The following is a 12,913-nucleotide window of genomic DNA, read 5'->3' on the forward strand; positions in this document are numbered from 1 at the left end:
CACGACTGTCGGATGTGGACGCAGAAAGCAGCGTCTTCATCTGTCAATCGGGCCGTGTAGAATCTACATGGTCCGCTTGCAGATGTTAATTATATGTTTGCGCATGCGACTCCATCTGACTGACTGGTGGGCGCCAACCAATGAAAAACAATTGTGGAGCTTTACCCTTAGGGGCATATTTATCAAGAGTCGAAGTGAATTCGAGGGAATTTTCGAAGTAAAAACATTTGAAATTCAAAGTAATACTTTGACCATCGAATAGGATACTACGACTTCGAATTTACTTCGACTTCGATTCGAAGTAAAAATCGTTCGAATATTCAACCATTTGATAATAGAAGTACTGTCTCTTTAAAAAACGTCGACTTCAATACTTCACCAAATTAAACCTGCCGAAGTGAAATGTTAGCCTATGGGGACCTTCTACAACCTTCTACAACCATTTTGTAAGTCTTAAGAGGTCGAATAAAAATCGATCGATCGATAAAATCGTTCGATTTGAACGACTTAATCGTTCAATGGAACGATTTTTATTCAAAGTTTTTTAATTCGATGGTCGAATTTCGAAGTTTTTTGTACTATGAAATTCGACCCTTGATAAATCTGTCCTAAGGGGCCGATTCACTAACTTCGAGTGAAGGATTCTAAGTAAAAAAACTTCGAATTTCAAAGTATTTTTTTCGCTACTTCGACCATCGAATGGGCTACTTCGAGCTTCGACTTCGACTTTGAATCGAAGGATTCGAACTAAAAATCGTTCGACTATTCGACCATTCGATAGTCGAAGTACTGTCTCTTTAAAAAAAACTTCGACCCCCGAGTTCACCATCTAAAAGCTACCGAAGTCAATGTTAGCCTATGGGGAAGGTCCCCATAGGCTTTCCTAAATATTTTTGGTCGAAGGATAATCCTTCGATCGTTGGATTAAAATCCTTCGAATCGTTTTTTCAAAGGAAAAAAATGCTTTTAAAAAAACTGATAAATGAGAAAGAAGCAAATTCACAGATGAAAAGAAGACAATTTTTTTCTTGGCCTTTGATAAATCTGTCCATATTATTTGCATCTTGTTTGCCCTTTTCTGTAGCAAAGTTTGAGTTTTATTGGCATATGTCAGCACACTTATAACGCTATGTACTTTTTTCAGGAAGTCCCAATAACCTGTGTAAAATACTTTCATAAAAACTGTTTAAAGAAAATAGTTTATTAATGGCCCTGTTTTCATAATAGCTGAATGGCATCATCCAAGTACAAAATCATTTTATTTTTAATAACGTTTTACTTTGTGCTTGCAGTGTTTTCATTTGTATAAAGTATTTCGACATACGTTTATAATGTCCCAAATGTCCTTCCTGCCCCAGCAGTATAGATCAATAAATCCTAGGAGGCATTGTTGTGTCGAATGAGTTTTTGAAATGCTTTTTTGAAATCTTCATTGAAAACTGTATAAATCACAGGGTTAATTAGGGAGTTTAGATATCCCAGCCAAGTGAAGAAATCAAACAGTAGTGGATGAAACCAACAGGCATCTCTGCAGATAGGTAGGACCAGGGATACAACAAAAAATGGTAACCAGCAGACTATAAATGCCCCCAGAATTATGCCAAGGGTTTTGGTGGCTTTTTTTTCTCTGGCTGCAGACAGTCTCTTTCTTTCTATAATACTATCAGCCAACTTTATCTTGATGTGATTAATACAGATGGGTGTTTCAGCAGCATGTGGATGTTCCATGTGAACATTTGCATTAACTGAACAAAAGGAAGACCCAGTTGATCCAGTGATTAGATGTGCTGTTGTAAACCTTTTCCCATATATGGATGGGGGCTTTAGAATTCTTGATCGTGCTGCTATATAAATCTTCCCATACAACATAATTAGAAGTACAGTTGGAATATAGAAGGCACCACATGTGGAGTATATGGTGTATGAGATCTGGTCAGTATTGATTGTACATACTGTAAGTTCTTCATAAGCTTTGGCTTGCCTCCAAAAGAGGGGTGGTATGGAAATACATATGGAAATAATCCACACCACTGATATCATCACAGCTGCTCTCCTAGCTGTCCGATGTTTGGTGTATTCCAGTGCATCTGTGATAGCCCAGTATCTATCCAAAGCAATGACACACAGATGCAATATTGATGCAGTGCAGCAAGTAATATCTGAGAGCAACCATATGTCACATACAATTTGACCAAATGTCCATGTATGTGTGACTGTGTATGCAATGCTTATAGGCATTACCAGGATTGACACTAACAGATCAGTAAATGCTAAGGAACCAATTAGATAATTTGCAGGGGTATGGAGCTTCCGAGTCATAACTATAGTAAAAATGACAAAGACATTTGACAAAAGGGTAGATAAAGTTATAATGGATAAAAAAACAGCAAGAGTGATCTTAAGTCCTAACAGTGTTGACTCTTCCTGTTCTATCATAATGTCAGAGGAGTTAAAACTTTCTGATACAATGCGAATGTCTTGATCAAACGATGTATTATAATGTGCCATTTTGTCCCAAATATCTAAAGGTCTAATTATATTTATTGCCGAGATATTGTTTTTGCTAACTAAATACCCCCAATTCACTTATTTCAAAATTTGGTTTCATGTTTGTAGTCATTTCAAAACATTAGATTGTGCTTTGTATTCATTTTAATTTACTCTGTTAAAATTCCCAAAAAATGTTTAAAGGGCTAATATAAAAAAAACTAAAATTGGAAGCACAATGCTAAGTCTAACATTCTAAATGTATATTAAAAGATGTTATAAGAATGTCTTCAGTAACTTTATTATTTACAAGCATTTTGGAAACTCAGATCAGGATGCTAATAGTATTTACTTAAAATTCATACCTATCATTTCCATAATGTTAGAGCAATTTTCTTCTCGAACTGTGAACTGTTGCTCATTAGCAGAATGTGTTTAATATGTATTTCCTAGTAAATCAAATCTCAGTTGTATTTTTTGTTAAGACTGAAAAAAGGGAGTCGGACCTTACACTGCGTAATAAATATTGAACATACAGAAATGATCTTATGTAGATAACATTGCTCTTAAAGGATTAGGGAGAACAGCCCCATTGATGTATAAGCAGCACAGTTTCTGTCCACGTAGAATCATGATACTGTTCTGTCTGAAGTACAAACCTTGATTGACAAAGTTAATTTTTCTTTCATTTATCCATTCACCCTAATAGAAAAAGAAAGCAACATTGCAATCAAATCTGAATATAATTAGTTATATACTGCATAGTGTATTAGTGGCTCAAAATACTTTATAAGTTCAATAGCTTAATAAAAATGTCAGGAAGACAGAACATTTTCACTGATGAATAGCTTTTGAAGTCGGCTGTCCTGCTGTTACTATTACAAGTATTCATACATTTTATAACAGTTATAGATGAAATATGATAGTGACTAGGATTACTGTCTTTATAAGATGACAAGTATTAACAGTGGGAGTTATGAAGATGACATATAACTGCCAGTTAAACTAGCTAGACAGATACTTCTACCAATAGTAATTACATTTACAAATAACATTTTATTCTCCTGTAATAAGTTATTGGAGATAACTGATTTGATGGACTGTGCAGTAAATTTACGTATACCAGGTTTGTCAAAGAAAAAAAAAAAACAGTTTAGGAAATAATAGATAAAAAAGGTTTATATGGGCAGGAATTGTTACTGCCCATATAAATCAAAGTATAAAAATGAGGGATGCACTGAATCCACTATGTAGGATTCGGCCTAACCCCCAAATCCTTTGTGAAAGATTCGGCTGAAACCCGAACTGAATCCAAATCCTAATTTGCATATACAAATTAGGGGTGAGAAGGGGGAAACATTTTTTACTTCCTTGTTTTGTGACAAAAAGTCACACAATTTCCCTCCCCATCCCTGATTTGCATATGCAAATTAGGATTTGGATTCGGTTCGGCCAGGCAGAAGGATTTGGCCAAATCCAAATCCTGCCGAAAAAGACCAAAAATCCCGAACCAAATCTTGTCTTCGGTGCATCACTAATAAAAATCACTCAAAGTATATAGTTTATATTTATATAATTATAAATGTGTATTTTTAATACGTAATTCACATAGGGGCACATTTACTATGGGTCGAATATCAAGGGTTAATAAACCCTCGAATTCGATCCTCGAAGTAAAAACCTTCGAATTCGAATGGCGAATTCGAAGGATTTTGCGCAAATAAGTAAAAATCGTTCGATCGAACGATAAAATCCTTCGAAAACGAACGATTCCGTGGATTTTAATCGAACGATCGAAGGATTTTTCTTCAATCAAAAAAACCTTAGAAAACTGATGGGGAAGGTCCCCATAGGCTAACATTGTACCTCGGTAGTTTTAAACTGCCGACGCATGTAGTCAAAGTTTTTTTTAAAAGAGACAGTACTTTGACTATCTCGATTTTTACTTTGCATTGTTCGAATTGAAGACGAAGGTCGTAGTAGCCTATTCGATGGTCGAAGTACCCAAAAAAATACTTCGAAATTTGAAGTTTTTTTAGTTTGTATCCTTCACTCGAGCTTAGTAAATGTGCCCCATAGTGTTTATGTCCCTTTTTTTGCATAAACCCCAATAAATGAGCTTATGCCAAAAGGGTAGTATTTTTTTCCCTTTCAAGTCACTCATCTAAAAAACACAGAATGGTGTATAATCTTAACACTATAATTTATGGGATGGTCCTTAAACCATGGAATCTAAAACAAGTAGTCCAAAGTTATCCATTTGAGATATGTGGGAGTCTGACATTCAGGTGGTTATGTAATGGTAGAGTCTTACCTGCTGGACCACTATGCTCAGCAAAGAATCTGACACGCTGTAAGAACTTTCACATGGCATTCTGTCAATGATTACAATTCTATAATGAAAGGGAAACAATGAAAGAAACATTAAAATACATACAAAGTCTTAACTCTGGAATTATTATAATGTGTCTATTCAAATTAAATGGGATATATTTCTTACTGCAGGCACATAGATTGATATACATTGGCCTGGATCAATATATATATTTAGTCCTACTGCAGGCCTAGTTCATCAAAGGAGGCCATAACCATTATGCCCGCAGTGATGGTAATTTGTGATGGTCAACTCTCCACAAACTTCATCGCTCTGTATGTGCCTGTACGTTTCTAAATGGCCTTTCAGTACAAAATAATTAAAGTATGATTTAAAAGATCAGTGAATAGTGGTGGGCCAATTTATTTGCAAGGCGCGAATTTGCAGCGAATTTCTGTGTTTCGCGACAATATTGATGCCTGTGTCACCATTGTCGCCGGTGCCAATTTTGACACTGGCGAATTGACGATGGCGTCAAAATTTGCATTTCAAGAATTCTTCGCTGTATCGAGAATTTCACAGGAAATTCTCAAATTTTTCGGCACAGCAAAATGGGACAAATTCGCCCATCACTATCAGTGAAGAACTGTGTGCAACATACCTGTATATCACACACACAATTTCTACAGATACTATGCTCCTAAGCTACTTTACACCATCAATACCCCAAAGAACTCTCACAGCAGCCATATACAGCATTAATGTTACAGAACCCTTGTATAATATTGAATGAACACTCATTTAGTAGTCTTCCAGTGCGTGGCATCCCCTTAAATCTTGTAAATTACATCAATAACCATGCAAACTACTACAAAACACCTGCATTTTTGCACCACAGTACCAAGCAATATATTACAAAGCTCTTATATTCCTGAAGGGTATTATAAAGCATTCAAGTGCAATCATGAAACATTTCAATACTGTAGCAATACACTTCATCGACCCTCATTAGCATTTCACAAGACTATGAAAATCAACTGTCAGTGCTTTAGCACAAAATGGGCCAGTGTTGAATATCCCCAAACCCATGCAAAATACTGCACAACCTCCGAATTTCACACCAGAAAATTCCACACCAGCAAATTCCACACCAAGGGGCAGATTTATCAAGGATTGAATTTCTAAATAAAAAAACTTCGAAATTCGACCATCGAATTTGAGTACTTCGATAGTCAAAGTATTTTTTCCAGTGAAAGCGGCCGTATTCGATCGAAGTACGATCGAAGTAAAATCGAAGGATTAAATAGATTCTAGGAGGTCTCCCATAGGCTAAACAGCAATTCAGCAGGTTTAAGGTGGCGAAGTGTCGAAGTCGAAGTTTTTTAAAGAGACAGTACTTAGATTTTCGAGTGGTCGAATTTTCGAAGGTTTTTCAATCTGAATCAAAGTCGAATTTGGCCTATTCGATGGTCGAAGTACCCAAAAAATACGTTGAAATTTAAAGTTTTTTAAATCGAAAATTCACTTTTGGTAAATCTGCCTCTAAGGGTGCAACAGAAAGTTGCAATGCTCCAGGGCATTACCACACCTTAGACTATACTTCTACTGTATTAACATCAATAGAAGATAATACATCAATACTGTTTTATCATATGAGATAAAATTATCTAATGAGATAAAACGGGGAATGTAATTAAAAATTGCAAGCAATGTTTAAAATTATGTTTTTGTGAATGTTTAGCACTGCTCGCAATGTAAAATCATTCACTGGTGAATATTACATCACTAAGAGCAGATTTATCAAAGGTCGAGGTGAATTTTCGAATGAAAAAAAATTTCGAGCTATTTTTTGTGTACTTCGATTAGGGATTAGTACAAATTTCGATCCGAATTTGAAAAAAATTAAAAAATTCGAATATCGAAATTTATCATGTACTGTCTCTTTAAAAATTCGACTTCGGCCATTCCATCTAAAACCTGACGAATTGCTGTTTTAGCCTATGGTAGACCTCCTTGAACCTATTTGGAGTCAATTGGTGGACTTCGAAAAAACAATGTTTTTTTGGGAAAAACTAATTGAATTTGATCGTATGCGCTATTCCTTCGATTCAGACGATTAAAATTTGGACGAATACCGACCTATTCGACCAAACAAAAAACCTTTAACTTAATTTCGGTTGGTCTTTTTGAATTTGAATTTAGAGGTTTTTTAAATTCGAAATTCGACCCTTGATGAATATGCCCCTTAGTTTTAAATTTTCAATTAAATGTTATTACATACACTGCGAATGTTCTGAAAAGCCATTTGGTTGCAAACTTTACGAGGAAGTCATTGAGGTCTATAATCGGGCAAAAAGGAGGGTCACTAACATTTACAATGGTCTTTGCAAATGTTTTTTGCTCCAACGAGACATATTATATTCCCCCATTAATGCCAGTACTAACAGGCCCTACTCTTTGCTACACCCATTGACAATACACACACACATAGGGTGGGACCAACAACAAACCCCTGTCAAAAAAGAATCAATGATTGTTTACTGAACAATTATTAAAAGCTTTCAAGGCTAATGAAAATGATCATTTCTGAAAGTTGTAATAAACATAGGAAAAATAATTTGAAAACATAATGGAATTTAAGAAGTTTGCAGTTCTTGTGCGTTTGGAAAAAAAAACGAACTAAGGGGGTTATTTACTAAAACTCAAAAGTTTCTCATTATTTTTATTAAAGCAAATTCTACCAAACTCCCATCCACAATTTTACTCCATTTATTAAAAAAATAACTCATGAAATTCAGTGCAGGAAAAGACTCAATAAAATCATGAAAGAATTTGAAACGTACACATTTTTCAGATTTGAAACATTGATTTTTTCGTATTATCATACAAAACCAAGCACAGATCATTATATCTTCAAATTGTAAAAGGGAAATCTGCCATTGACATCTACATGACCTCTGCAGGTTTGAGATTTGAGTATTTTAGGATTTTTTTAGCAGCCTCGGCCCTCGGGGTATAATAAATCTCAAAAATATTCAAGTTTTTTTCCCCACAAAAATGTTGTGTTTTCCCCTTTAAAACCCTGAACAGAAAAAAATATATGAGTAAAGTATAGTACACTGCAGGAGTCACTTTTACCACTGACTAAGAGCAGAAAGGATTACTGCATATATGTCTAATATATTTAGTGGAAAACAAAAGATATGGTAAATTAATAATAATTATTAATAAAATAAAGAGAAAATTTCGAGTTTTAATAAATAACCCCACAAATGTCAAATAAAACAAAGAGAAAATTTCGAGTTTTAATAAATAACCCCACAAATGTCAAAAACAGCTTTGACATTTGTGGGGTTATTTATTAAAACTCGAAATTTTCTCTTTATTTTATTTGACATTTGTGGGGTTATTTATTAAAACTCAACATTTTCTCTTTATTTTATTAATAATTATTATTAATAATTAATATTCTCATCCACAATTTGACCTTATTTATAAAAAAAATAACAAAAAAGATTGCTGTGGGAAAGACTCAATAAAATTTCGAATTTGATGCCTGAATTATCTCCCTAAAACCACAAATTATTCGGATTATCGCATGAAACCCAGTGCAGATCAACATATCTTCCAATGTAAAAGGAACATCTGCTATTGACTTCTATATGATCACAGCAGGTTTGAGATGGAGTATTTTCAGATTCAGGCTATTAGCAGCCTTGGGGGTATAATAAATTTCAAAACATTTCAGGTTTTTTTCCCATGAAAAATTAGTTTTTCCCCTTTAAAACCCTGAACAGAAAAATTTGGATTTTAAGAAATAACCCCCTTAAGGTATGACATAAAAGTTAAGGTACATTATTGCTCTTTGTATACTGTTCAGATATCAGGAACCAATAAGTTTACTAGGTTCTTGTTTTTTTTCCAAGACAAATAAATCATTGATACTTCCAATCAATAATCTTTTCATATATGGGCTCAGTGAAAAGGTGTGTTATAAACTATACAGCTTGCTTTTCTCCAAGGCCATAAAACTATCAATACTTCATATACCCTTGGACTACTGGAAGGATTTAGAATTCCCAAGAAAGTATATTTTATTTACAATTACATCAGAGCTTTACAGACAAACCCTTTAGCAGCAGCAGTTTGTTTTTCATCAAGTAAATATCAATACAACTTCAAGTAATAGCACATATACCTCCTTCTTTCTCATACTTTTAGAACATAGTAGTATGAAAAAGATGGCTGTGAAGTTACCCTTACTGAAAAAAATAGTAGAAATCTGTGAAAACTGAATGTAACTAATGGTGACTTGAGAACAGTGGCATCAATAGCGCATCCGAACATTTATGTAATGAAGAAAACAAAAAGGCGAGCAACAACAATTGACAACCCACATCTCAGTCTCTCCTGGATGGTTGTTAGGGAGTTGAAGCTGGTGGATCCAGTGACAGTGATGCAGAAAATCGCTTCCCTGTGTGTTTATTCATGTGCAGTTGGTAGTAATGGTGAATATTGGGTGTACTTCCCATCAGTGGCCACAATGGGAGCAGCAAGTAGTTGCTCACTGACGTAATCCAGCACATGTACAGGCTGCACAGTATAGTTTCACAGGGTATGGAAGTCTCTCCTCAAGATGTTCAAGCACAGCGGTCACTGCAATGTGTGGCCAATGTCATAGACTTGATAATCATTATAGACCCGATAACACAAATCCCAGCTGGTGATATTTGTGAAGAAGGCCTTAATATCATTCAGTTTCCCTTGTGATACTCCTATGAGTCTCAATGAAGTGAGGAACCAAAGCCATACATGCCTCTGAGTCTCCCTCAATCTCTTTGTGTCAAAAACAACACTGCTCACTTCCTCTCTCTGGGAGATGTCACTTCCACATTGTCTTTCCCCACCATCAGGGGGCGGCCTCTCAATGGTGTTCTGGGACCATAGGGGCCACAAATAGTCACTTTTGACTTGGGTGTCAAAAGCTCAGCCTTTTATTCTATTTCTGAAGCTATAGACATTCAGACTCTACCACTGACCTTTATGAAACCGATATTCAATAATTTAAATTTGTTAAAGAACAAGAAGTAGAAATGTTGCACAAACGACATTAAACCTGTAGGTCCTTACAAAGTTTCAGGATTTTATTCCAATAAGGTCACTCAACTATCAACAAAATAACAACTAGTAGATTTTTTTTAGTGGGAAAAATGTTTCATATGCTTTAAAAAGCGAGATTTTAATGGTGGATTAGTAACTTGTAGTTCAAACCTGATATATTACTGCCAGCCACCGACAAGCTTCATTTTAGCCTAGGATGTAAACAAATCAATTGTTCCCCACCCCCATTATGCCACAGCAATTTAAAATGCAGACAATCACAAGGCTCCAAAAAATCTTAAACCAATAAATAAAAAATTTTGAGAGTTAAAGGCAGAAGAGTGGTTTTACACATAGCCTTATTCTATAGTTAGTACATAATCATCTATATCATCTTGTATTCTATCAGCTCTTTATTTATCTTTTTCTATTATTTATAAGTATATTTACATACTTCCAATACTCAAAAATGTTCTCTTATTTATAATATTAGCTTTTTTTCAAAATACCACTGCTCTACAGTAACTGGGGCAAGTCAGAACATTTTATATGCCACTGCATTTATGTTCTGCTCCTTAAAATAGTGTATATATCTTGAATGCATAAAAACATGTATAAATTATTGAACTTTTTCTTGAAATTTTATTTCTCTGGAAGAAAGTACCAGCTCAGATGTTTCAGAAGTCCTAATGGCTATTATAATTGATGATCCTGTAAACAATTGCTTTAAAAAGAATGTTTTTTATAACACAGTCAGTCAACATTTATATTTCCCATTATATATGTTAGCCATTTAAAAGACAGCAAAAAGTAACATAAGAGACTAGATACATAGGAAATAAGAATAGTCAACAGTTACTGGCATGCCAGGCTGAAATAGAATCACTTGCCTGGTTGAGTTTTTGGAATATTTTGCTAGAAAGATTTTAGGGGGACTACTTATCAAAACTCAAATTTTTCCCATTATTTTTATAATAAAAAATCAACCAAACTCCCATCCACGATCTGGTTTAAGTGACTAACAATTCAGATCGAAAATTGTCCTTGAGGGAAAAGTCTTGATTAAATTGTGTGACAATGTGAATCGTGTGACTTTTTGAATAATCGCCCGAAAAACTTGAATTATTCAAATTATCGAATGAAAAACGAAAATTTCTTGGACTATCGAATGAAAACCAGTCTCAAACAGCTCAAAAATGTCAACAATCATGTAGGCAAAAAACATGTTCCAATGTAAAAGGGACCATCTGACTTTTACATGACTAGCTGGAGTATTATTGGATTCAAATTTTTAGCATTTTTGGAGTGTAATAAATCTCAAAAGTTGGAATTTTTTCAAAAACTTAGTTTTTCCTCTTTAAAAACTCAACCAGAAAAATGTGAGGTTTAATAAATAGATCCCCCTCAAATAAGTACAGTATTAAAATAATAAAATTGCAAAAAAGTGAGGCCAAGCGAAGCACCACATTTTTCTATTGCTTCTCTACAGCTCCCTAACCCGTCAGCAGAGGAATGTGGGCTTCTATTTTGTGCCATTGCATAGTTACAGGAGCAGACCCACTGCTATAGTATAAATAATTAGATTGCACAATCACTGGTAAGAAACATTTCGACCCAGACATAGATTACGTATAGTTCAGCAATATGAATTTTATTACAGTCAGCGCTGTGTGTGCCATTCCATAGTTACATAGGCAGTTAAAGCAGAGGGCTTTGACTCTCTTAAAGGGGCGGTGCTTCTTGAAAAGGGGATGAGGTTTAGATAGATGAGGGCCAGTGCTCTGCGTGTACAGGAAACCCCATTATTCCTTAAAGCAAACTTGGTTACTGGCCCACTCTAACTGTGTTAGATAATTAGATTGTACAAGGTTTGTTTTGTATATTTTACAATTATCTGCAAGAAAAACTAAACCAAGAGAGTGCAGAGTATTCCTAGAGGATGCAGTGTCATTAATATTGCTGAAATACACAAATTAATTGGATAATGCAGTACTGGAATGTTTGTAAGGGCTTTATTATGCAGTTCCTATGAAATTCCAAAGTAGTTCTGTGGGTGAAAAATTTGTGTTTTAATTGCACTCGTGATAATAGATCCTGGGATTTGTTTCCTGTACAGTGATGCCTAAAAAGATTCAAATTACTTTGTAACAAGCATAGTAAGACATACTGGCAGAGTAAAGAGAAATGATTCATGTGGTCATATCTCATATGAAAGCAACAGATTGTGTTTGTGTTTTCTGTTCATTTTCAGTTTCTGCTACCTGACTGTGAGCTGTCATAGAGGGTTGACTCAACTCATAGTTACACTACCCACTATCCCACTACCTCATTATCCAAAAAGGAGACACTTTTGAAGTCCAAGTTTGGATGTAACAGACCACAGCTTTTATAACAAAGGTAACGGCTGATTTAACAATTTTAGAATTACATTTTTTTATCTCAAATTCATGAATTCAAATAATGTAAAACTTCAGCACCTAAATCATTTGAGACTTTTGGATTTTTTAAAGTTTATAGACCCATTGAAAAGGACAAGGAGAAGATGAATTTGATGTATAAGATTTTTATTGTTTTATTTGATTGCGGTAATATTTGGATTTTTTAATAAATAAGCAACTATTCAAGTTTTATAAAAGTTTATCCAAATTAGAAAACAATTTTAACATTTCACAAATTCACAAATTTTGATAAATAGGACTCCTATACCCCTACAGGCCAAGAAATAACCTGCTTGCCAAGTCAGACACTTACCTCCCTGTTTTGGGTGGTCAAGTGAATGCAGGCATCCTTCTTACAGCAATTGCTTGAGGAATACACCATCCGTCATTGGTCCACCAACAACCACTACGTGCTACTCAGAATGTGCTAGCTCTCACCCAAGGGAATCACTCCCTTTGAAGCTGTGACAAATTAACCTTAACACCCCTGGACACTTCCCAGGTCTATGCCAATGCTCCCTGGCACCTCACAAGTAAACAGGCCATTACTTCCTTTGTCCCGGTATCTTAACCC

At 34.9% G+C, this 12,913-nt stretch overlaps 1 protein-coding gene across 1 annotated transcript in view; it reads right to left on the reverse strand.

Moving 5' to 3' along the window:
• Nucleotides 1-1,027: 1,027 nt before the first annotated feature.
• Nucleotides 1,028-12,913, reverse strand: part of htr1d.S (5-hydroxytryptamine (serotonin) receptor 1D, G protein-coupled S homeolog) — a 30,481-nt gene continuing 18,595 nt past the window's right edge. The window contains exons 2-3 of the mRNA XM_018249515.2: nt 4,802-4,880; nt 1,028-3,189 (exon numbers count right to left, since the gene is read on the reverse strand). Of these exons, the coding sequence (XP_018105004.1) occupies nt 1,378-2,508 (1,131 nt within the window). The 5' untranslated portion in view covers nt 2,509-3,189; nt 4,802-4,880 and the 3' untranslated portion in view covers nt 1,028-1,377. The remainder of the gene's footprint in view (nt 3,190-4,801; nt 4,881-12,913) is intronic.

Source organism: Xenopus laevis, chromosome 2S (assembly GCF_017654675.1).
Source record: "Xenopus laevis strain J_2021 chromosome 2S, Xenopus_laevis_v10.1, whole genome shotgun sequence".
NCBI lineage: Eukaryota > Metazoa > Chordata > Amphibia > Anura > Pipidae > Xenopus > Xenopus laevis.